At 42.5% G+C, this 25,543-nt stretch overlaps 1 protein-coding gene across 2 annotated transcripts in view; it reads left to right on the top strand.

Annotated features, from left to right (window-relative positions):
- The window catches only part of BMPER (BMP binding endothelial regulator), a 383,811-nt gene that overhangs the window by 279,135 nt on the left and 79,133 nt on the right, over positions 1 to 25,543 (top strand). For both annotated transcript variants that reach the window (XM_075586672.1, XM_075586673.1), the window contains one exon: positions 21,845 to 22,181. In XM_075586672.1, the coding sequence (XP_075442787.1) occupies positions 21,845 to 22,181 (337 nt within the window). The remainder of the gene's footprint in view (positions 1 to 21,844; positions 22,182 to 25,543) is intronic.

Below are 25,543 nucleotides of genomic sequence, written 5' to 3'. Positions count from 1 at the left end.
TCACATAAAGTGCAAGGATTGCAGGCACACTGACTATGAAATTAAATTAATAAATAACTAACTCATATGGTCTACACAGTTAGAACCAGGAGACTGCAAACACTACATTAAAAACAGCTCCAAGTAGGAGACTGACAACATTGCGCGTCCAACGCGCGTTTCCCTCCAACAAAGGAGCTTCTTCAGGGGCAAATTTTACTGGGGGAGTGAGGTCTGAACCCTTTTATACCCTTACAACACCCTAATTGCAAAATCAATGAATATCAACTGTTGCACATGCGCACTGAGGTCCCCTCCAAACTGACTCAATAAACTACTCAAATGTTTAATAAATACAGTTTATGGGTAAGTCTTAGTGTTGTACCTTCATTTTGCCACATCCGCATTATTTTCCGATCGTTTGTAGAGCTTATAAAGCCATAAATCATAAGCGCCGAATAAAGTGTCTAATGCGCATGCGCGGGGACTTAGAAAACATTTCTGTTAGCCCATACATACTGCGCATGCGCGGGACCTTAGAAATAATTCCGGTCAGTTGCCTCCACACTGCGCATGCGCAGGGACTTAGGAAACATTTCCATTGTTGCCCGTGCTCATGGCGCATGTGCGGAGACTTAGAGATAGCTTCATTTAGTTAGGTGTAAAACGCGCATGCGCAGGGACTTAGGAATAATTCCATATACGCCCGCATTTGTTGCGCATGCGCGAGGACTTAAACATTAAGCCATCCTGTCCCATGCATATTGCGCAGGCGCGGGGACTTAAAAATTACGACAATTTCTGCCCATTCTTTCCGCGTATGCGTGGGGACTTATAAATACTTCCGTTCGAGCCCATTCGTATTGCGCATGCGTAGGGACATAGAAATTGCCACGATTCCTAGCCGTTGATACAGCGCATGCGTAGGGACTTAGAAATCTTTCCATTTCGGTCCGTATGAATAGCGCATGCGTGAGGACTTAGTAAATCTTCGCGATTTCTGCCTGATGGTATAGCGCATGCGCGGAGACTCGGAATTTATTGTATTATCTCCCCAAACGCAATAATCATGCATGGGAACACAGGAATTGTATGATATATGCCCTGATGAACATAGGGATTATGCAGTATGATATATGCCCAAGTGAAGGCATATAGTCAGCAGGGGTGGACTGATGCTGACAAACAGTCACAAACCTGCTGATGGCACAAGAATGGTATTATAGTACAACGAGTGTACCGGGTGCTAGCTATAAAAGGGGGAGAAGGGTATATAAGACCTATGTTGCTCATTTATTATATAAGGTGATTATACAAATAAAGTTGATTATATACAATCCACCATAAATATATTTTATTACACAATGTGTCAACTTGAAATGCAGTGAATGATAAGTAGATTTAACAATACATGAAGCATAAATGTATACATGTACAAAATTAATTGTCTATAATCATAATATACAGCACATATACACACATTACACAGACACTAAACCCACTGTTGGGCTTAGGACTTTAATAATATTGTCACTAGTCTAAATAATAATAATAATATTATAATCTATTAAATCAATACCGAACGCTGGAAACTGTCATAGTGGACAATGGAAATGACATAGCTGGTTGTCAGAGAGACCAGTAAACTATATATTCACAGTATGTAAAAGAAGGATACTTATGTCCAAACAAATGATCCCCAAATCAAATAAAGGGCGTAAAGGTGAACCCCTCATTGAGGCCATTGGGACTCCTGGTTTTTAACTTATAAATCCATTCTGCTTCGATACGAAGCAAGGATTGGTCAGTATTACCGCCTCTCATGGGACATTTCAGTTGATAAATGCCCATGAATTTAATTACACTAGTATCGCTATTATGACATTGTGAGACGTGTCTAGCAACCGATGTCTCTGCAGAGTGTTTGATGGAATTAATGTGTTCAAGAACACGTCTGCGTAATTGTCTAGTTGTTTTTCCAACGTATCTCTTACCACATTGACATGTGATAAGATAGATAACGTTGGTAGAACGACAATTGATGAAGCTGTCCACGCAAAATTGTGAGGTATTGTCATGATTAGCGAATACTTTGCCAACGTTGATATGTCTGCACGCTTTACACCCCTGGCAGCGGTACATGCCTTTAACGGGACTAAACCAAGTTGTACTCCTAGCCCGCTGGAAATGGCTATTCACTAGAGAGTCCCGTAGGTTCCTAGACCGTCTGCTGGTGATAGTGGGCCTAGGTCCTATAACTTTCACCAGATCGTCGTCTGCCTGAAGAAGATGCCAGTGTTTAGCAAAGATCTTTTTGATAGCCCACCATCTTTTATTAAAAGTGCCAATGACTCTGATTGTTTTGTCCTTTGTTTTTTTCTTATTATTGGACAAGAGTGAGACCCTGTCGCTATGTAGTGCCCGATGATAAGCTTTATTCAGTGTTTTGATGCTATACCCACGATTGAGGAACCTGGAACGAAGTTCTTTAGATTGAATAATGAATTCTTCGATCGTAGAGCAATTTCTCCGGAGACGGAGGTATTGCCCTATTGGGATACCCGCTATAAGGCTACTGGGATGCTGGCTCTGTGCCAATAGCAAACTGTTGGTTCTGTGCTTTTCCTAAACACCTTAGTTTGGATGTTTCGTTCACAATCAATATAGATATTCAGATCCAAAAATGTTATTGATGTGGTACTCAGCACAGTCGTGAGCCTCAGATTGAGCGTGTATGTATTCAGCTTATCCACAAACTCGTGCAGAAGTTGACTAGATCCTTCCCATAGGAGCAGGATATCATCTATGTATCTGATCCACATGGAGATGTGGTCAGTATACATAGATAGTTCCTCATTGAAAACGTGGGTACGATCGAAGAATTCATTATTCAATCTAAAGAACTTTGTTCCAGGTTCCTCAATCGTGGGTATAGCATCAAAACACTGAATAAAGCTTACCAACGTTATCTATCTTATCACATGTCAATGTGGTAAGAGATACGTTGGAAAAACAACTAGACAATTTCGCAGACGTGTTCTTGAACACATTAATTCCATCAAACACTCTGCAGAGACATCGGTTGCTAGACACGTCTCACAATGTCATAATAGCGATACTAGTGTAATTAAATTCATGGGCATTTATCAACTGAAATGTCCTATGAGAGGCGGTAATACTGACCAATCCTTGCTTCGTATCGAAGCAGAATGGATTTATAAGTTAAAAACCAGGAGTCCCAATGGCCTCAATGAGGGGTTCACCTTTACGCCCTTTATTTGATTTGGGGATCATTTGTTTGGACATAAGTATCCTTCTTTTACATACTGTGAATATATAGTTTACTGGTCTCTCTGACAACCAGCTATGTCATTTCCATTGTCCACTATGACAGTTTCCAGCGTTCGGTATTGATTTAATAGATTATAATATTATTATTATTTAGACTAGTGACAATATTATTAAAGTCCTAAGCCCAACAGTGGGCTTAGTGTCTGTGTAATGTGTGTATATGTGCTGTATATTATGATTATAGACAATTAATTTTGTACATGTATACATTTATGCTTCATGTATTGTTAAATCTACTTATCATTCACTGCATTTCAAGTTGACACATTGTGTAATAAAATATATTTATGGTGGATTGTATATAATCAACTTTATTTGTATAATCACCTTATATAATAAATGAGCAACATAGGTCTTATATACCCTTCTCCCCCTTTTATAGCTAGCACCCGGTACACTCGTTGTACTATAATACCATTCTTGTGCCATCAGCAGGTTTGTGACTGTTTGTCAGCATCAGTCCACCCCTGCTGACTATATGCCTTCACTTGGGCATATATCATACTGCATAATCCCTATGTTCATCAGGGCATATATCATACAATTCCTGTGTTCCCATGCATGATTATTGCGTTTGGGGAGATAATACAATAAATTCCGAGTCCCCGCGCATGTGCTATACCATCAGGCAGAAATCGCGAAGATTTACTAAGTCCTCACGCATGCGCTATTCATACGGACCGAAATGGAAAGATTTCTAAGTCCCTACGCATGCGCTGTATCAACGGCTAGGAATCGTGGCAATTTCTATGTCCCTACGCATGCGCAATACGAATGGGCTCGAACGGAAGTATTTATAAGTCCCCACGCATGCGCGGAAAGAATGGGCAGAAATTGTCGTAATTTTTAAGTCCCCGCGCCTGCGCAATATGCATGGGACAGGATGGCTTAATGTTTAAGTCCTCGCGCATGCGCAACAAATGCGGGCGTATATGGAATTATTCCTAAGTCCCTGCGCATGCACGTTTTACACCTAACTAAATGAAGCTATCTCTAAGTTCCGCACATGCGCCATGAGCACGGGCAACAATGGAAATGTTTCCTAAGTCCCTGCGCATGCGCAGTGTGGACGCAACTGACCGGAATTATTTCTAAGGTCCCGCGCATGCGCAGTATGTATGGGCTAACAGAAATGTTTTCTAAGTCCCCGCGCATGCGCATTAGACACTTTATTCGGCGCTTATGATTTATGGCTTTATAAGCTCTACAAACGATCGGAAAATAATGCGGATCTGGCAAAATGAAGGTACAACACTAAGACTTACCCATAAACTGTATTTATTAAACATTTGAGTAGTTTATTGAGTCAGTTTGGAGGGGACCTCAGTGCGCATGTGCAACAGCTGATATTCATTGATTTTGCAATTAGGGTGTTGTAAGGGTATAAAAGGGTTCAGACCTCACTCCCCCAGTAAAATTGTCCCTGAAGAAGCTCCTTTGCTGGAGGGAAACGCGCGTTGGACGCGCAATGTTGTCAGTCTCCTACTTGGAGCTGTTTTTAATGTAGTGTTTGCAGTCTCCTGGTTCTAACTGTGTAGACCATATGAGTTAGTTATTTATTAATTTAATTTCATAGTCAGTGTGCCTGCAATCCTTGCACTTTATGTGAGGCGTCTTCACAGTTCATTGCTGTGAATTTAACCCAGCACTGCTGTGCTTGGCAGTCTTATGATACAGCTAATATACCATCATGTGCCAGCACTATCACTTAGATTAATCTCTATGTAAGTGTGCAGTGAAGTTATATCTAGCAGGAAGCAGGATATTCAATCCTTTGGCCACTTACTCGTGTACATCTATACACTATTCAATACCTGGTCTCACCGTTGCTCCAGAGGGGTTAATACCCTACTCATAGCATTCCTTGTCTTCTACATCCCACCATATTCACTGGTTTACTGGGATAGTATGAATAATTAATGACACGGTTGCTTGATAGCGATGATTTAATACATTTTTAATTCACATCACACATTACTTTGGTAATATATGTTTTAAGGAATTTATTAAAAGTTAATTTTTACACTTTGCTGGTGTGCATTTAAGTGAATTCTTTTAGGGGGCACATCCATTTTGTGTTTCCCCTTCCCTTTTTTCTGATAAACTTTATCTACTAAACTTTTTAATATGGTTGTCTGTTTCTACATTTCTAGTTTTTTCCCTGCTCGCTATTTTTTATGTAGAAAAGTCTCCTGTGTGCAAAACTCAGGCAAAATGAGAACAAATCTGCACTATATTTATCAAAGCAACAAACTCCTATTTTCCTATATGACCGTTTTATTTGATAAATATGGTCCAGTTATTTTGCTGTAGTTTTGACCCAAATATATTTTATTCCTCAAAGAAATCTCCAAAATGCAAAATGTTGATGGCTGCTAAGCCTTTCAGACATAATGACACAGTTGAACTATGAAAAGTCAGAGACGCTCAAGTTAAAACAGTTTATCAGATAAGTCTCATTAAAGACTTTATGGAAAGCGGCTCTGAGCTGACTGATGAGGTGAAGCAAAGGAGAATTAGTAAATAAAAACTAAAATTAGAAACAGTTAAGAAAAAGTACAAATAAGGATGGGAATCTGCTTTACATGGCATCAGAGGGAGCTCATGTTCCCATTTTTAGTTATTTCTTTTTTTCAGGATATTCAAACTTTAGTGTAACCCTGTTTCCCCCACCCAATCTCACATAGGGCCTACTGTATCTCTGAGAAACTCGATCTGGTTACATGGTTTAGTGTGGTGCAAACCTGCTGATAACAGGGGGCCCTGGGTCTCCCGCATGGTGGTATAGGGGAATGACAGAACAGGCTTCTGGGGTCTTGCCCAAATTGTACTCACAGGTGCAGCACCTCCATCTCTTGCATCCCCCAGGTGTACGGGGAGAAGTCTCTGTAGAAGAATCTCTTCCCCCTCACCCCAATAGACTTCACTCTCAGGCAGGACATCATCCTCCACTGAAGAGTAGGGAGACACCATATGGTTAAAACCCCCTGAGGAACTGAAGGGACATGCGTTTGGATAGAAGCAGAAGAACATCCACAAGAGAAGAAAGAAGTAAGAAGAAGACGAGGAAAGAGACACTTACGGGACAGTACTTACACAAGGCCGTGTAAGTGTTTAAATTATTATTATTATATACCCCTATCCCTGCACCGATTAATCTAGGATTATTATATATTTTTATTCATTCACATTGGATATATACATCATCTCTCAAACCTGTGCTCCCCCCTATGTTCCCCTTTGTCTTTCTGCATTAATAAGGATCCAGGATAGGTCCTACGGGGGTTCTTTGAGTCATAGGAAGAGACTTTGGAAGCAGCTGCGAACCTTAGTGATTATAAGGGCGTTACGTTTTTATTATATATTTATTGTCCTATTGCATTTTCACCCAGAGGGAGCGCCAGGGTACTTTTCTTTCTCAGGAGGTATAATAAAACACAGGTCCTTTATTCTCACTCTCTGTATTCAACAGCACAGTTGATAGTAGCTTGTAGGGTGTCCACCCTCAGGATGTCCCTGGACTAACTCCCTGCCAAAGGGCACCAGGAGCGGTCCTAGCTCTTCCTTTAACCCCTGGTGAGATAAGAGGAAACGGTTTTCCTCCGCTCCCCTAAGGGAGGGCTTCAACCTGCCAGAGCCCTGACAGCTTGGTTAGGGTAAACCAGTCTCTCTCAAAGGTAGAGACAACTGAACTAAATCAGGAAGTATAGTACAATGCATTAAGTACAGATCCCGTAGGCACCACCCCTGTGCCTCTAATTGGACACAAGGCCTGATGACACTACCTTCTCTGACTCAATGCACTGCAAGGAGTGGGGAAAACCCATGATTTCTCCTGGCAACTTGCCCTTCCCAGGGATTGCTGCCAGGAGGAGGACAGAATAATAGCCCAAAACCTATCAGTGCTACATTAGTAAAACACTGGACCTTTAAAACATTATTTAAACAAGTTGAAACAACTTTTTTTTACACATGGGAATGTATTTCACTGAAATCCTGGTTAGATTAATTAACAATGATGAAGTTTAGGGAAAGGACATACAAGATTTGTATAGCCCATGTAGTATTTTGGATTGCTTCTTATAGTGCTCCTCAGTAGAGATGGGTGAAACTGTTAAAGTCTGATCCACGGATTGTGCGCTGTGTCTTTCCCAAAATCCAGTACACACAAAGAAATTCGAAGACGGATTGTGCAATAAAAAGTTGGGGCGGATGCATGCTAATCTGCAGACGGATCAGTTTGACCCGTAATTTGTGTAATCTGCCATCAGATTTGATTTTATATGAGATTGATTACAGATTTTGAAAAATTTGTTTCGCCCAGACCCTGTAATATGGGGTAGGGAAGGTTCGGGAGAGACAGACAAACCTATTTTGGTAGAGTCCATCTCCCTCAAACCTGTGTTCAACCAGGAGCACACCTTAGATACCTGGGAGATATAGTAATAAAATATGCAAAGTATATTTAACTGACACACCCCACACTTCCTTAAAGGATTTCCATAAGACCTACGGTATATTGACAAAACTAATGTACCTTGTTAGTAAGGCGGCGCTGGTGTCGGGAATCAGAACCCACAATCTCTGCTATTCTTGGCAGCAGCTCTAGCAGTGTGAGCTAAATCAGCTGATGAGTAGCACCACTGTCACAACATACTTTTGAGCTCTGCTGCTCACACCTGTAGTTAATCTGGCTATCAGCATATCTCCCAGGTATTTCAGGTGTGATCCTTTTGGCAATCAAGGAGTGGAAGTGGACTGATTTAAAGGTAACCAGTGGGAGAGGGCTGCAGGTGTGAGTAGTAAGAAGTAAAGCTCGAAAGTATGATGTGACTGTGGTGCTCACACTGCTAGAGCTCCTGTTCTGAATAGCAGAGGTTATGGGTTTAGCTCTGGTTGGGCCAGACATCAGTGCCCCCTTCCTTACAAGGTGCCTTAGGTTTGTCATTATAGGTGATATGGAAATCATGTGTGAAGTGTGTGGTGCGAGTCATTTAAATATACTTTGCATGTACTATATCTAAGGTGTGCTTTTGGAGCACAAGTGTCTCTCCATATGTTTTTCAGAGGGAGGTTTGAGGGGTTATATATAGTGCTTGGGATTCTAGCAAAATTCGTCTCTCTATTATATAAAAGTAATTGATATAACATAAAATATATGACATTATTTTGTTGAATGTATAATTGTTAGGACCATGATACATTTTGGAAATGATCTCGTTTCTAAATCTTATATGTACATAATCACTTGAAATAACTTTTCAATCATTTGCAAGTTTCTATCAAGTTACTGAGGATTATGTTAATGGTTAATTCAAATTTTTCCACTGGGGCAAAAAATATATTTTAATGAAAAAAAAAAACCTAATTTTGTTCATTGGGAAAAAGCTGGTGCAAAATGGGGTTCATTTTTTTTAAATTGCTAAGAAATTGGCATTTGATGGGGTAAATGGGGGAATGACTGTGAATGGCTGGAGCAAGCTAGTTTGTGTTGGAGAGTGTATTGGACAGAGAAGTGAGAGTAACATTAAAACATCTGGTATATTTCCTGGATCAACTCAGGAGTGAACAGACAAGCAGGTCCGCAGAACCCTAGAAGATGTGTTAAGAGCTTAAATTTGTTTTGACAAACTGATTTGGGACTGTAATATCCTGGTTGTAGATAAACACCGGGTGGATGCTGAGAAATTTCTTATTAACATGTGTCAAATACATAGTGTGAGTAGCCCTGGGAGATTTGTCTGCATAGTGCATTACTGTTCCAGTGAAAACATTATTTACTGTTAAATGAATTAAACAGCATGTAAAATTAATGAGGCAAATTTCTCATGTAATGCGAGAATTTCAAAGTCACAAGGAACAATTATATAGTATTATGGTACTATAACCAATATAGGATTACAGGCAGGATAAGGTTTCCCCTTCTGTTCCTGTCATTGCCATGGTAACACTCCAGTACTCCTTAACATTGATTATACCCAGCAACCTGGTGTACAGTAGATGTATATTTGGATAGGAGTGGAAATATGTTATTCCCTCGTTAATGATCTTAAATCAAATGCTGACACTTCGGGGTTGGCGATTAAAAATGAATTAATCACCAATCACTTTGAAAAAATGTGCATTGAATTTGCCTTACTGAGCATAGAGTGAATTTTCTTATTTCACAAGTTTTTGATATATATAAAGGGGGGAGAGGGTTAGACACAGGAAGAAAAGAAGGGGACTGTTGCTTCCCAAATTAATTTTAAACTGTAAACTGCATTTCTCTTAACAATTACCAGTATAGACTAAGAACTGACTGGGGCAAACAATCTATACATTTTCTTTACAATGTAATTTGACGTAATGCACAACAAAATATTTAGTGAGAAGCAAACTGTTCCAGCACAAGTGTCCCAGAAAGTTAGACCTACTGTACAGTAACATTCTAATAGATTGTGTTTCCACATGCGATTACAAGACTATGAAAGTCCTAGAAGCTGGTCACAGATGTACAGAGGTACACAGATTTCATTTTTCATTTTTTTCGGTGTTTAATAATTCTAGTGCTAAAAAGTAATACGAACCTTCAAAAGATGCGCATCCATAATAATGTGTTTGAAATTTATTTTTCACGCATCCCTCATGTTGAATACTTGATTGATGCAATTTAAATGTACAGTAAGCACATGTGTTTTTATTTATAACTAGTATCAGTAAACATAAATTATTAGTATAATAGTGTTTATAATAGCCATAATGTGAAAATAATACCTACATTGTGAAACATCCATTGTGCATCAAATATAATTTTTGTTTTTGAGAGGTGGTAACTTCAACCTGCGCTAACACTATTTAGAGTCTTTTTTTAGGGTTTACGCCAACTTGAAATTCGCTGACGATTTTGATGCACCTCCCTAAGGACCTTGATGAGTTGATTACTCTCTGAGTACGGATCAATCTCAGAATACAGGAACGCCTGTCCGAGAATTGCTGTGCTGATAAGAGTCCGACTACTCGGTTGGCCCCAAACTTAATTTCTCCGTCTCCTCCAGATGATGAGCCTATGCAGCTAGGTAACACCAGACTGTCTAAACAGGAGAGGAGCAGGAGGCGCACCTAGGGCTTGTGCCTGTATTGTGGGTCCGAGGGCCACCAGATCCATGACTGCCCGATTATTGCAGATTCAGGAAAACGCCAGTGAAATTGGGGGAGAATTCGCTGGACATCATTATCATCCCTCCTCCCGCTGTGTCTTCCTGGATTGTTCTGCCGGTTTCCCTCTCATGGGGTTCTGCCTCAGTCTCCACTCAGGCCTTCGTGGATTCCGGAGCAGCCGGTAATTTCCTCAATCTATCGTTCGCCAAGCAAAACACAATTCCCCTTAATTTGTTGGAGAATCCATTAGAGATTGTGGTGATCGATGGAAGAGCCCTAGTACCCGGTACCATCACCCATGAGTCTATCTCCTTGGTAGTGAACATCGGAGTTCTACATAAGGAGCTACTCTCTTTCATGGTAATCAACGCACCATCAGCACCTATAGTATTTGGTCTCCCTTGGTTGCATTCCCACAACCCTACAATCGACTGGTAACGGGACAAGTGACCACCTGTGACCAGCGATGTCACAGGATTTGCTTGTCTATACCTCACCTCAGCTCTTACTTACCGCTGGCGTCCGTGTCTCTCCCCGATGGTCTTCCCCTTGCCCACCAGGATTTTGGTGATGTTTTCAACGAGAAGTAAGCCGAAGTGTTACCACCGCATCGGGCATTCGACTGTCCAATCGACTTGCTCAAAGGAGACATCCCACCTTGTGGGCACACATACCCCCTTTAGGAGACGAAGGCTATGCGGAAGTACTTAGAAGAGAATTTGAAACATGGATTCATCCGTAAGTTGAACAAAACTACAGTAAAAACGTTTTCCTATACCTCTCATTCTGGAGTTATTCGACTGACTCAGTGGGGCCTCTATTTTCACTATATTGGATATCCGTGGGGCTTACAATTTGGTCCGAATTAAGGAGGGTGACGAATGGAAGACGGCATTCAATACCCAAGATGGGCATTATGAATACTTAGTGATGCCATTCGGTTTGTGCAACGCTCCGGCTGTGTCCCAAAGTTTCATAAATGAGGTATTCCGAGATCTCCTCGATCAATTTGTGGTCATACAGAATATCTCGACGATATCCTGATTTTTTTCTTCATCACAGTCCGAGGTGAGGCAGGTGCTTCAGAGGTTACGGGAACACGCTCCCTACGCCAAGCTGGAGAAATGCCAATTTAAACAACCTAAGATCTCCTTCCTCGGATACGTTATATCCGTCCAGGGTTTTGAGATGGACAGAACCAAGGTCTCAGCAGTGTTGGACTGGCATGTACCCAGGGTCTCAAACCCACTCAAGTGCTTTCTCGGATTCGCCAACTACTTCAGTAAGTTCATTAAAAACCTCTCCAAGGTGGTGGGTCCTATTATGGCTCTTACGAAACAGGGGGCAAATCCCAAGAAGTGGACACCTAAAGTCTGCTTCTTGTCTGCCCCAGTCCTGTTTATCCTGACCCCTCTAAGCCTTTCATAGTGGAAGTGGACGGATCCAATGTGGTGGCTGGGGCCATCGTATCCCAACGGCAGGAGATTCAAGGGAGACTACACACCTGCGCCTTCTTTTCTAAGACATTTTATTCCGCCGACAGAAATTACGATGTTGGGAACCGGAAATTACTTGCCGTAAAATTAACTCTTCAAGAGTGGCAAAATTTTCTGGAAGTTACCACGCAACCCATCACTATATTAATGGCTCACAAGAATTTGGAATACGTTGAAGATGCCAAAAGACTCGGTGTGACAATGTGCTCACCGCAAACAAGATGTGACCACGCTGCTCAGGTGAGGTCATGTATATAACGCCAACCCACAGCCGCGTGAGCGCATCTGGAGTGTAGAGTAGTTGAGGTAGCCGGGTCAGGGTAACAGAAGTGAGAATAGTCTTGATACTTTCCGGGGTCAGTAGTGGAGAGGTACGGATCGTTGAGGCTGCTTTGGCCGAGGTCAGGATTGGAGAGATGCGGATGGTAAAACGTAAGCCGGGTCAGGAAAGGAGAAGAGCGGAGTCCGAATACAGGCAGGGTCAGGCAACAAGACAAGGCAAACAAAGCTGGAACAGAACAGACTGTGGAGAAGCACATGCACAAACAGAGATTATGCTCAGCCGATGAGACTCTGACACTGCAGAGTATTACAGGGAGTAGTGACCAATCAGAGCAGGAGGCGTGTCACTGAGCAGGATTCTGATAGGAAGCTCAGCTGCAAGAGGCAGGTGTGCGGAGTCTTCCTGATGAATTACTAAGGGGAAACAGGTGTGTGCTGCACACGTGCAGTACGCGCTTTGCCTGCTGATGATGTCACCATGGGGAGGGAACCGGAAGGTGGAGCCAGCGGAGTTGGCATTTAGGTCCGCGCGGGCTGCGCTTGCGCTCCTAAGATGACGACAGGCCTCAGGGTGAGGTCTGGGAGCGGTGCTGTTAGCGGGACGTGTGGATGGTCAAATCCGGTCCGGGATTTTGCTCTTGCTCACCCTCTGTAGCAGAATTGTCCATTTTTGCTCATGGCAACTTCCTTTAAAAGGACAGCCCTGTAAGCAAAAAGTTACCAAGAAAAGTTCCATTTCATGCTGAGTACATGCAACGTGCTTACCTATTGTCTTCCTCATTACCAGACCCGGCCTCAACTATCCTTGTCTTCATCCTGCCTCGACCTCTGCATCCACACCGACTACACAACACTGCTGCCAGCCCTGACTTTCGGCTTACGACTCACAACTCTATCAGGACTCTATCCCTCGGCTCAGGTCGATTCTTTCACCTTCCTACCTCAGCCCTGCAGGTCGCTTCCTGCTTGAGATGAGCATCGTTGCAGCTATGCATCGTCCCTGAATTATTACTTTGAAAGTATCTGTTTGGTCCAGAAAGAGTATGCCTGAAAACATCAGTTAGCGTGGCATTTCCTCTAGGGTCTTTTATTTTTTTACTAGACAGGAAGGATGGGGTCTCCGGACCTGAACCATCTAGATTTCAGCTCCGGGGACCCCTGATTCACGAGATACTTACCCCGGAGGTGATGCTGGTAGCAGCTCTGGTTGGGCACAGAAAATGGCCCCCGGGCCCAAAGGAAGCTGCGACGTCATGCCTTGCAGCTTCCCATGTGATGCGGGACCTTTAAACATTCAAACCGTCATTACCTTAAGATGTAAGCTTCTTGGCGAGCATGGGGTCCCTCCGGAACTGAAATTAAAGTAGTTCTGTTCCAGAGACCCCTGCCTTCCCACCTAGGGGGGGTGTGATTCTGACTAAGCCCCTGATTAAGCCACCTGTACTGAAGCAGGTATATCCTTAAAACCTGACCTGTGGCCCTTGAGGGCTGGTGTTGGCTACTCCTGATCTAGCAGGATGACAATTATATAGACTATGCTGCAGGCCCTTTAAGAAGCAAGCGGTTAGCCACAAGGGCGGTTAGCCACAAGGGAAACAAAACAGCAGTGTTTCTCAAATGTAAATATTGCAAATGATGTGAACATCGCCCTTTAACACTTCAACTTTACATTCATTTAAAACTTTTTACGTATAATGCTTCATTGACTGTAACAGGCTTGGGGAGCCTGTATGAAACATGCAGAGGTTCCAGGACTGCTTGTTTCTTTAGGTTCAGACCTATACTGTGGCAACAAATAAATCCTATAATGAACACGTGAGCCTTTTTAGCTATGGCAATAAAATATAGTATGTGGATTATCCTGAATTTTCCTCCAAATATCCTGTCTAGATCAAAAGTGTGTAAAATATATAGCTTTTAAGCATTGGCAGTGTTTTATCTAAATAGGAAAGTGTAATGATGATGTAGTATCAGTATTCGTCCAATTAAAGGAACGGTATCAACACATCTATTGTTTGTGATACCTTTTAAAGGAGCAATCCATGCTATAACCCAGGGGTGAGCAAACTTTTTATGCTGAGTCCCCCTTTTTATCCATTAAATTTCTCGGGCCCCCCCTGCCTGATGTAATCAAAATCACATGAAAAAAAAAACCTTTATTAAACGGTATACCATGTAAATACAAATATGTCTAATATGTCTAAATACAGACTATGTCTATAGTTCCCGCGACGGAGACGTGTGACGTCACCCGTCGCCGTTAACGAAAGTTGTATTTCGCTTTGTGGCGGCGCGGGCAACCAGGCCATTGATTGGTTCAGGGGCTGTCACATGAGGCGATAGCCCCATAAAAATTAAATATTGCCGGCTTCAAAAAATGCATTTGTTTTCGGGCAACGTCGCGTCGCCGCCACTATAAGCGCAGTCTAAATACTTACATACTTCAACAGCTCGCTCTTGCAAAATTAGGCTGCGTCCACGCTGCCGCTGAGAGCGGTGACATCACCAACTCTCCAAGCATGAGCACAGGGTGTCCTGCATAATTTTGCAAGCACGAGCGGGGAAGTGTTTTCACTTTTTTCCCCCCCATTATTTCTGTGCATTCATAGTATGATTGATATAGTGGCAGCCTATCCTTTCACTTGCAGAGGATCGCAGCGAAACAGGTTGCGCTATTGCAGGGCAGACACCGGAAGGCGGGGCGTTTGACATCACAGCGCTCGTGCGTGCTTCTCCCCCGTACCTCCGAATCACGTGGCTGCCACCTGCACTATCCTGTTCGGCTATTCGCGCACATCTTTGGCTGCCCGCCCTTGCACATCTTCTTGGTCGCTCGCGCATATCTTTTTCGCCTGTGCACCCAGGTTTTGCCTACCGCCTACCGCCTAAATAATCTTGCGCCCGGGGCGACCTACCCCCCCAGTTTGTGCACTGCTGCATTTAATCCCAACACCCACACACACATAATCACAACACCCACACACCCACACACCCATGCACACACAATCAGACAACACACACACACACTCAATCACCACACACACAAACACACACACACACTCAACCACACACAAACAAACACTCAACTCCCCCCCCCCCACACACACACACGCAACCACACACACACAACCACACACACACTCAACCCCACATACACACAACCCCACACACACCCTCAACCCCACACACACACTCAACCCCACACACACAACCACATACACAACCACACCCACCCACTCAACCACACACACACACACTCACCCCACACACTCACCCCCCCCCCACACACACACACTCAACCCCACACACACACAATCACACACACAATAACACACACACACCTAGTGGATGGGGGGAGGGAGTAACTAAGCCTGCTAAGGTCCCCCCATGTGCTGCTGAAAACGGGCGGCTAACAGACAGGAGGAGGAGGGCTTGTCTGTGTGCAGGGAAGGCCCCGCAGCAAGGACCCACCCCCTCTGCAAGACACAGCAGATAAGCTTCTGGCCGCCCATGCACAGCTCGGCCCGCCCCCAGGTTTCCCCGCACCCAGCCTGTGCCCCCCTAAATAATCTTGCGCCCCACCAAGGGAGCGCGCCCCCCAGTTTGCGCACCGCTGCTATAATCTATGTGTTGTTTTTTTTTTTTTTAAATAAATCAGTTCTGTAATATTAGAGACTTATGACTCAATTTTAATGAGTTTTTAAAAACTGATCATCCTTTGATTTCTATAACATGTTTTGCCCAACTCCCTGGCAGTGCAAGCTCTTTATAACACTTTCCTATTTGGGATAATTTGTTGCTAATGTTCCCAGCAGTTTGGGCTGCAAACGGTAACAATAGATTCTGTTACCTTAGTAATATCAGGATAAATTGTAGCTGCTGATGTACAGGATTGATTGAAACTGAAAGGTGGCCATTAAGGGAACCCTGGGAAGCAGGATTTTTCTGATCGATCATGGGAGAACGAATCAATCGGCAGCTTAGGTAATTCGTTTTTGCTGCCTATCTTAAAACAACACACACACATACATATATATATATATGTGTGTGTGTAGCACCTGTTTCCCCCTTGCCACAGGAGATTTGACCACTACATGGGTATTTCCTTGGTACTGTAGCTCACCTGCTGGTTACAGGAGGTCTGAGTTGCTCTGCGGATGTTATGTGGGAGCAGAAACAGAGCAGGACTTTCCTTCTCAGGGTGCAGCACCTCCATTCATGAGGCTGGTCCCCATAGGCAATTCTCCTTCACAATGAGCACACATTATAGCTGGTACAAAGGCATATTTATTGGGTAGACTGCTTGGCATCATCTCCATTCCCTGGAGCACAACCCAGGGGCTTGAGGCCCCAAGAGTCCCTCCTTAGCTCCTTTACCCTCTTGTAGGGAAAAGGGTATCACACCATACCACACAGCCTAATCATAGCAAAGTCATATTCAATTTGGTGAAGTGTCAGCTTTTATATATGGGGGGAAGGACTTGTAACCCTGTCCCATAACAGGGCAGGTCTAGGTACTGACAGGCATCACACCATCTACTGTACATGTGACCAAGTCAGTACCCTCCCCAGGTATGACATTCCAACTGCCGGTTTAGGCCTGTCCCTGGATAAGGCAACATACTGTAGTACCCATCCAGGCTGCAATTGCAGGCTAAGCCCTGCGCAGGAGTTTAACACCAACACTGTCAGTTCCTATCAGGACTTATAGTGTTGAGGCCATAGAAAGACTAGAGCCAGGGGCACTTGGCTATATATATATATTTATATAGCCTATAGGGAACCATGTTAAAAATGGTTATTGAGGCAAAAAAAATGTGCTCATTTGCATGTCATTTCCCAGAATCCCTTGCTGCAGTGGAAGTGCTGTATGCTGGGTGATAATGGGGAAAGGCGGGGTTGCAGACCTGCCTAAGACATGCAGATGAGCATACAGCTATATTTGCATATTTGTTTTCCTGTGGAGGGTTTTTGTCACTTTTTTAACTCACCATAACTTAACTCAGTAGTATGGTTTGGCCTATCCCATAAGCCTCTCTTGCATTCCCAGTAAAATCAACCCCACACTGATGAGACCCATCAAGGTCGAAACAGCTGTCTGTGGGTGGTTTTCTGGGTATGCACCTTAACCCTGGCTGTGCTCAAAGCTGTGACCATGCAGCAAGCTTAAGCCTATAGGGAACCATGTTAAAAATGGTTATTGAGGCAAAAAGTGACACTGTGTGCTCATTTGCATGTCATTTCCCAGAATCCCTTGCTGCAGTGGAAGTGCTGTATGCTGGGTGATAATGGGGAAAGGCGGGGTTGCAGACCTGCCTAAGACATGCAGATGAGCATACAGCTATATTTGCATATTTGTTTTCCTGTGGAGGGTTTTTGTCACTTTTTTAACTCACCATAACTTAACTCAGTAGTATGGTTTGGCCTATCCCATAAGCCTCTCTTGCATTCCCAGTAAAATCAACCCCACACTGATGAGACCCATCAAGGTCGAAACAGCTGTCTGTGGGTGGTTTTCTGGGTATGCACCTTAACCCTGGCTGTGCTCAAAGCTGTGACCATGCAGCAAGCTTAAGCCTATAGGGAACCATGTTAAAAATGGTTATTGAGGCAAAAAATGACACTGTATGCTCATCTGCATGTCTTAGGCAGGTCTGCAACCCCGCCTTTCCCCATCATCCCCCAGCATACAGCACTTCCACTGCAGCAAGGGATTCTGGGAAATTACATGCAAATGAGCACACAGTGTCACTTTTTGCCTCAATAACCATTTTTAACATGGTTCCCTATAGGCTTAAGCTTGCTGCATGGTCACAGCTTTGAGCACAGCCAGGGTTAAGGTGCATACCCAGAAAACCACCCACAGACAGCTGTTTCGACCTTGATGGGTCTCATCAGTGTGGGGTTGATTTACTGGGAATGCAAGAGAGGCTATGGGATGGGCTAAACCATAATACTGAGTTAAGTTTTATTAACCTAAGACATGCAGATGAGCATACAGCTATATTTGCATATTTGCTTTCCTGTGGAGGGTTTTTGTCACTTTTTTACTCACCATAACTTAACTCAGTATTATGGTTTAGCCTATCCCATAGCCTCTCTTGCATTCCCAGTAAAATCAACCCCACACTGATGAGACCCATCAAGGTCAAAACAGTTGTCTGTGGGTGGTTTTCTGGGTATGCACCTTAACCCTGGCTGTGCTCAAAGCTGTGACCATGCAGCAAGCTTAAGCCTATAGGGAACCATGTTAAAAATGGTTATTGAGGCAAAAAGTGACACTGTGTGCTCATTTGCATGTCATTTCCCAGAATCCCTTGCTGCAGTGGAAGTGCTGTATGCTGGGTGATGATGGGGAAAGGTGGGGTTGCAGACCTGCCTAAGACATGCAGATGAACATACAGCTATATTTGCATATTTGCTTTCCTGTGGATGGTTTTTGTCACTTTTTTTACTCACCATAACTTAACTCAGTATTATGGTTTATATATACATATACATATACATATACATATACATATACATATACATATACATATACATATACATATACATATACATATACATATACATATACATATACATATACATATATATACATATACATATACATATACATACATACACATACACATACATATATATATATATATATATATATATATATATATATATATATATATATATATCAGTGTTAAATGAAACATTATCATATTGAATATAATGGGGGCAATAATGGGAACAGGGGATCTATGGGATCTTTATCACCACACAATATTTTGGAGGTTTTCTTTTTGTGAATGTTGACATTTTCCTGAATATTTTCTTTATGTTCGAATTTATGATTTTTGCCAACAGCAGTAGCACGTGCTAATGAATTATTATGTTTAGTACAGAAAATTTAAATGTGTTTACCCTTAGCAATTTGAGATTACAGAAGGTAGTTCAACATTATTTTTCTTAACATGTTCAAAAAACTTCTTTAATTGACATACTGTACTAACCACAGTCATACCATTCCTAAAACAACACAAAACAAAATGTATAAATAGTGGGTCATTTCAACGCATGGAAAAGTGTTCCAACAGTGGATACCCTTTGATGAAATTAACCCACATACCTTTATTCTTATTGTTTGACATCTTGTGTTGGTATCAGATTCTCAACGACCACTGTTTTCGCAATGATTTGTAGTCAGTTTCACTGATTTGTATAATCTGTGGTCTAATCGAACTCACTGGAGTCTCACTAATACAAATCAGTACTTTTCCATTGAACATTACATTTTTGTCTCCAGAACCCCGAAATCTGGGTGTATGTGGGCTCTAACCCTGTTTTGGTCACAACTTTCAATGAATCTATTTTCCCTTTTGGAGCATAAGGCCGTGGCCAGGCTGGTAGTGAGCACGCTCCCGCTCGAGCACCCTGCATGGGAGCAGGAGCAATTTGTGTCCAGCATAGTTACGCGTGCAGTGGGAGCATGCCCGTGCTGTCACGTGAGCGGTTCGCCCTCATTGGCTGAACCGTGCACGTGACCAGGGCAAGTGCTACAAATTCAAAAGAATTAGTCTCGCAAAGCATGCTGGCAAACATATTGTCGCAATGTGTTTGATTATGCTGAGCGCGAGCACACATGCGCTCTCGCTCTCAGCCTGGACGAGGCCTTAGAAAGGTTCAAGTGGGTTAGTGTATGAAGGGGGATAGCAGGTTGATCATGTTTTTCAGCCTTCCCTATTGTTTATCTGAAGAATAACCCCCACCTAGAGTGTCCTGAACAGTGTGCTGTGCCTAACTCCAAAAGATTCCAAATGTATTAAAAATTGGGGGGAAACAATGATTTCCACCATATTTTATAAATATTTTATTTCCAATTTTTAATTTTAGCAGCATAGAAGGAAGGCTTCCTAAACCTACATGTGAAAATGGACAAGTAGCAATAAGTGACACACTATGAGTCCTCATTTGCATGTCCTTACCCAGAATCTGAGACATGTGAATGTGCTCAAAAGTGGTATTTTTATTTGCTAAAAATAAATAAGATGTTTCTTTCAGTAGTGTGTACCATTAAACTTTGACCACTGGGTGTCCTTTTGAAAAGAACCTTGATTATTTTACCATAGAAACCCATGATAAAATGTTCTTCCTTCTTTAGCACCTAATAAAACAAGTGCTAGAAAATCTATACCAGGTGTCTGATAAGAGTGACGAGTGTCAGGGTCTTATTCACCAGAGTGCCATGGCCCCTTTTGCACACTCACAATCACGCCATTACTGATGACAGGACAGAGTGCGATCTCCCCTACAAAAATGAGTAGCAAACCTATGATGTAGCTACTACATCATGGGGCCCCTGGAGTGTCAGACTTCAGGACGAACCAACTACATCTATGGGCACCCAAAGGGTTAAACTGCGATGCTGCCAATCTCAGTGTTATACAGTAGCTCGCTGTGATCGGCTGTATCACGGTTTATTGAATAAGACTGTATGAGATGCACTGAGTTGAAATGCAAAACAAATCCTGTTTCTCATGCAAAATGTAAACAAGAAGTGCTGAAAACAATGTTACCACCCTTAACACCATTTGATGATTACAATATGCAAAGTGTAAGTGCTGATAGACCCCTAGAATAATACTTCTCTTAATGTAAACAAATGAAAAGCACTATCACAACTTTTGTTGTTATAATTAATTTCGGCAACTGAATATTTGTTCTTATGGAGAGTCTATTTTATTTTGGATCATTACATTATTATCCATGGGAAACATCTGTGTATTCTGGGCATATACTGTTTGTGTATGTGCTTGCGGCTCTATAAAGAGATCTTTACTGGAGTCTGTAAGAAAGCAATAAGTGCATCTAAAGACATTTATTATCTGTTAGCAAACGCAAGTGATGTCAACTTTGGCTTTTTGCAAACTTGGTTAATTTACCCAACAAATACAGTTATATTAAAAGTAATTGAAACACTTTCCTGCAGTTTCAATTCAGGCCTTGCTGTAAATGAAGATTTTCAGATGAAGTCTCTGGTTCTGTCTCACCCTCTACATGGTTTCCACGTGGCAAGACTCCCCTCCCCCCGTGCTAGGAGTACTTAAGTGGGGCGCGCTTCCCTGACTTTTTACAAGCAATAGAGGGCGAATGTGGGGCAGGAGGGTGGGGGGGCACAAATTTCCCTGCGGGCAGCTGGTGGACTGCCACCCCCGGAACTAACAACCCAAAAACAAGCAAAAAGCAAAGAAATACTGCAACAAGAAAGAATCCCTGGTAAGTGGATTTGAATCGGAGACTTCATAGCAGTCTATATAGGGCTATGTGACTTGATGTCATCTGCTTCTGTGTTGGAAATTTGCCATGCCCTTTTGCCTTTTAGTGCTTGGCAACGTTTATTTTCTGATTGCCGCTTTCAGGATATGAACTTCCGCAAAAGACAAATTACAAATCTCTCAAATCTATAGCCATTTATTGTATGTAAAGTCTGTGGAAAAGTCCTTTATGAACAGAATTAGTCCGTTTTGAACATTTCTATGTCATCCTCTTCTGCACTTTCATCTTAATTTTTATGAATAAATGCTTTCTCATCTCTGTTATTTCAGGTCTGGAAATTTCCTGGGATGGTGATAGCTTTGTAGAAGTGATGGCTGCCCCACACCTTAAAGGCAAACTCTGCGGCCTCTGTGGTAACTACAATGGACACAAGCGAGACGATCTAATAGGCGGTGATGGGAACTTCAAGTTTGATGTGGATGACTTTGGTGATTCATGGAGGGTTGAATCAAATGAATTCTGTAACCGCCCACAGAGGAAGATTGTCCCTGAACTTTGTCAGGGGACTGTTAAGGTGAAACTCCGAGCTCACCGGGAATGCCAGAAACTGAAATCCTGGGACTTTCAGAACTGCCACTCCACCGTCGACTACGCCATGTTCTATCGGTAAGTTAATAGGAATGTTTAGGAATACTTAAGTCACAAAGAAACAATGCCACCTTAGCTATTGTAAATGACAAGTTTGGTAGGCGTATTGAAGAAAATGCTATATTTGTGTTTCCTGTTTCTTCAAGGCCTGAATACCAATATCTGTAGCTCATGTCATGCTAAACTGCATTATATAGGGATATTCATTAAATTGCAATAATGCAGATTGGGGCACTATTGTACAGAAACTCGTACTGACTTTTAAAGTCACTAGGAGATTCTGTATGATAGTCCAGCCTTAGGTACTATTGCAGGTTAAAGGGTAACCCATATAATACTATGATATTGCATTTAAAATGATGAAAAATTTGAGAGTATATACTGTGCTATAAATTACAAATCTAAGACCTGGATCCACAGAGGTCTGTTAATGACTTAATTAGGCGCTAAACTAAGTTACTGCCTAACTTAACTAACATCAGTTTAAATCACATTTTTGGCCGAAGGGTAGTGCTTTAAGTATGACGGCCGTAGGTATGGACACTAATGGTATGGAAAAGAGGCATTCCCCCCAGCAACCCACATTTACAGAGGGACATTATAGTAAAAGCATGAATTTAGCCTGACGTTAGTCCTGTGAGAGGAAGCACCATACCGGAGATAGGAACGTTTGGCGAGATTTATGAGATTCCTTTACCGAAAGTAACTCCTACTGGCGGCAAACAGCTGATCCTATCGGTATCACGGAAGTGGTGAGAACACTGCTTCACACAGATTGCTGTTTTTATCATAACATGCTGGAAAGAACTACCCGAATGTGAGTGTGCATTTTTGGGGCTTGTGTGTTCTTTCTATAAAGTTTACAAAATGTTTTTGCACGATGGTGCTCTCCTTTTCTTGAGGTAACCCACATCACAGTATCCATGGCTACAGATTGCCACAGATTGTGATATGCCCCTTATACTCACACCCATGAGTATAACCCTTGGAGGTCCAATCTTTATATTTATCCATCTATTCTGACAATACTAATGTATGGTCTATTTTTTGTATTATTTCTCATGTACATATTGATGCGCTCTGCTCCTTTTACCTCTTTGGATTTGCTGCATTGGAAAACTGGAGAATTGTTTTCTCAAACGTTGAATGGAGGACTCAATATTTCTCACTGTCTACACTTACAGGATATATATTAATCACTCACATACTGTATATATTTTCATTATTGTGTGGCACTATTTATTCACTCTTAAGGTCACATTTAAACCATTGGTTTAATATTGTGCATGTTAATACAAGTACAACTATCTGAGAGCACCACTCCTGTCTCTACACCCCCATATCTGAAGGTGGCATTACTCCCACCCAGATACTGAAATATGGGTTTTGGCATTGAGAGAGACACAGAGAGTTCTAGTTTGCTAAGTGACTTGTAAACCTTCCCAAAACCACATGTGAAGAGAAACTTGTTAACAAAATGGAACACATCCGATATACCTGGCAAATATGCTAATATTAATCATTTGAATATACTTTGCATACCCAAATTGGCATATATTCCAGGTATATCAAGTGTCCAGTTTTGTGTAAGCCTATGCTAATGATATATATACAATGGCCTTTGTCTTTGCATATAATTTGCTTTGTGGATATGCATTAACCTCAGGAAAATAACGGCTTAATGATTTTAAAAACTATCTGTTTTTAGCACTAAGTTACTGTTCCTCTGTGGAGCTGGACCTAAGGTGGATACTGGAGAGAAATCTATTATAGAAGATTGTACAAGTTAACAAGTAGATGGCACTATTGCTTTGATTTCATTATTGGGCTGATTAGAAACAGAGTACTTGCATCTTAAAAAATACACAACAATGATCAGAAAAACACTTCATGTAGATATATACTGTATGCACAGAAAGTGAACAGAACCCAATATCATGCACTCAGAAGCCTCCTATTGTAATCTACAAAAAAGAATACAATTTTATTGAAATCAAAAAACTCACAAGCTAAAAACACATTCAAACCTGAACTGAGCGCGAGTTCCATTATCTGTATTGTGAGATAAGCCTAGGTCTCTATATAATGATGGTCCCTATTCATATAAGGACCTTCATATCTTAGTACAGTCTTAATGTACTGTGTTAGTTGCCATCTGTTATACTATCAGTTCATATCTTGGTATCTGATTACCCTGATCTGTACCACCGAGTATTTAAGTCTCTCAAAAACCTCACTTATATGTTCAGTAAGTAAGCCCCAAGTTACAAATATATATGAAGGGGAGTGAGAACAGGTGAAAACGAATACAATCGTGAGAGGCTATTATCACTGTGAAATAAGTGATTAGCAACAGTGTTTTACTACTAAAAATAGAGTGAGGGACCGGGCAGACTCTCCCAGTCAGTGGCACATATATCAGGTTCACCAAAACAAGGCTCTTATTCGTATTGCTAGAGATTGGATAGCAAGCTTATAGTTTAGTATAGACTCATACTCAATGCAGCCCTCTGACTAGGTACACTGGCGACACACTTTATTCAAGCTCGGCTAGTCCCACGAATTCAGGTATACCCGGGTGTATTGAGGTTTGTGACTGTTTTCTGCCCGAGTATATTGGGTTATTTTCCAGGCAGGGATTGAAGCATTTTATTCCCGCTGGCTGCAATACTGCACAGTATATATATATATACTGCATTACAATTCATGAATTTATGCCATCTGGTAGACACGCGAAGCATTGCAGCCTATTAAATCCTAATCATTATCATTTAACAGATCAGCCGCCCGTCAGCCAGGCATGAACCCAGGCTGGGAAGGCAAACGCAACGGGGCTTGTCAGAGGTGAGGAGCGGCGCATTCCAGGTATCTGCCAGGTACATACTGGGTATTTGCTCGAATAAAGTGTGTCGGTGCAGTATCTGCTAAATTAATGTGAGCCGTACTTCACTGCTGCCAAAATGGTACCACCTACTGCTGCGGCCGAGTTTATTCGAGCATTTGCCCGTTCTCGGCCGCAGCAGTAACCTGGCGCGCGCCAGAGGGTGCCGGGCGCACGCCGAAGACACGGAGGAGCGCCCTCCGATCGGGGCTTTCTCCCTCCCGCTGCCGGGTCCGCCGGGTCCCCCGGAACCCCCTGCTGCCGTCCCCCACATCGCGGGACACCAGGGCTCCCTCGGGGAGCCCTGGACGCGCGTGCAGGGGGCGCAGGCACCCGATGACGCGTGACCGCGCGTCGATGACGCGCGGCACGCCGAGGGAGTGCAGCTAGCATGCCGGGGCATCCCCAGGCTTGCGGAGCTAGCCGCACTCAAATAAAATGTGCCGCCTCTGTAATAAGAACCAGTATCTGTCTCAACTAAGCTCTTACGTAGTGAGTG

The sequence above is a fragment of the Ascaphus truei genome, chromosome 2, assembly GCF_040206685.1.
Source record: "Ascaphus truei isolate aAscTru1 chromosome 2, aAscTru1.hap1, whole genome shotgun sequence".
Lineage (NCBI taxonomy): Eukaryota > Metazoa > Chordata > Amphibia > Anura > Ascaphidae > Ascaphus > Ascaphus truei.
Note: the sequence above shows the minus strand (reverse complement) of the source record. Positions and strands in the feature narration are given on the sequence as shown.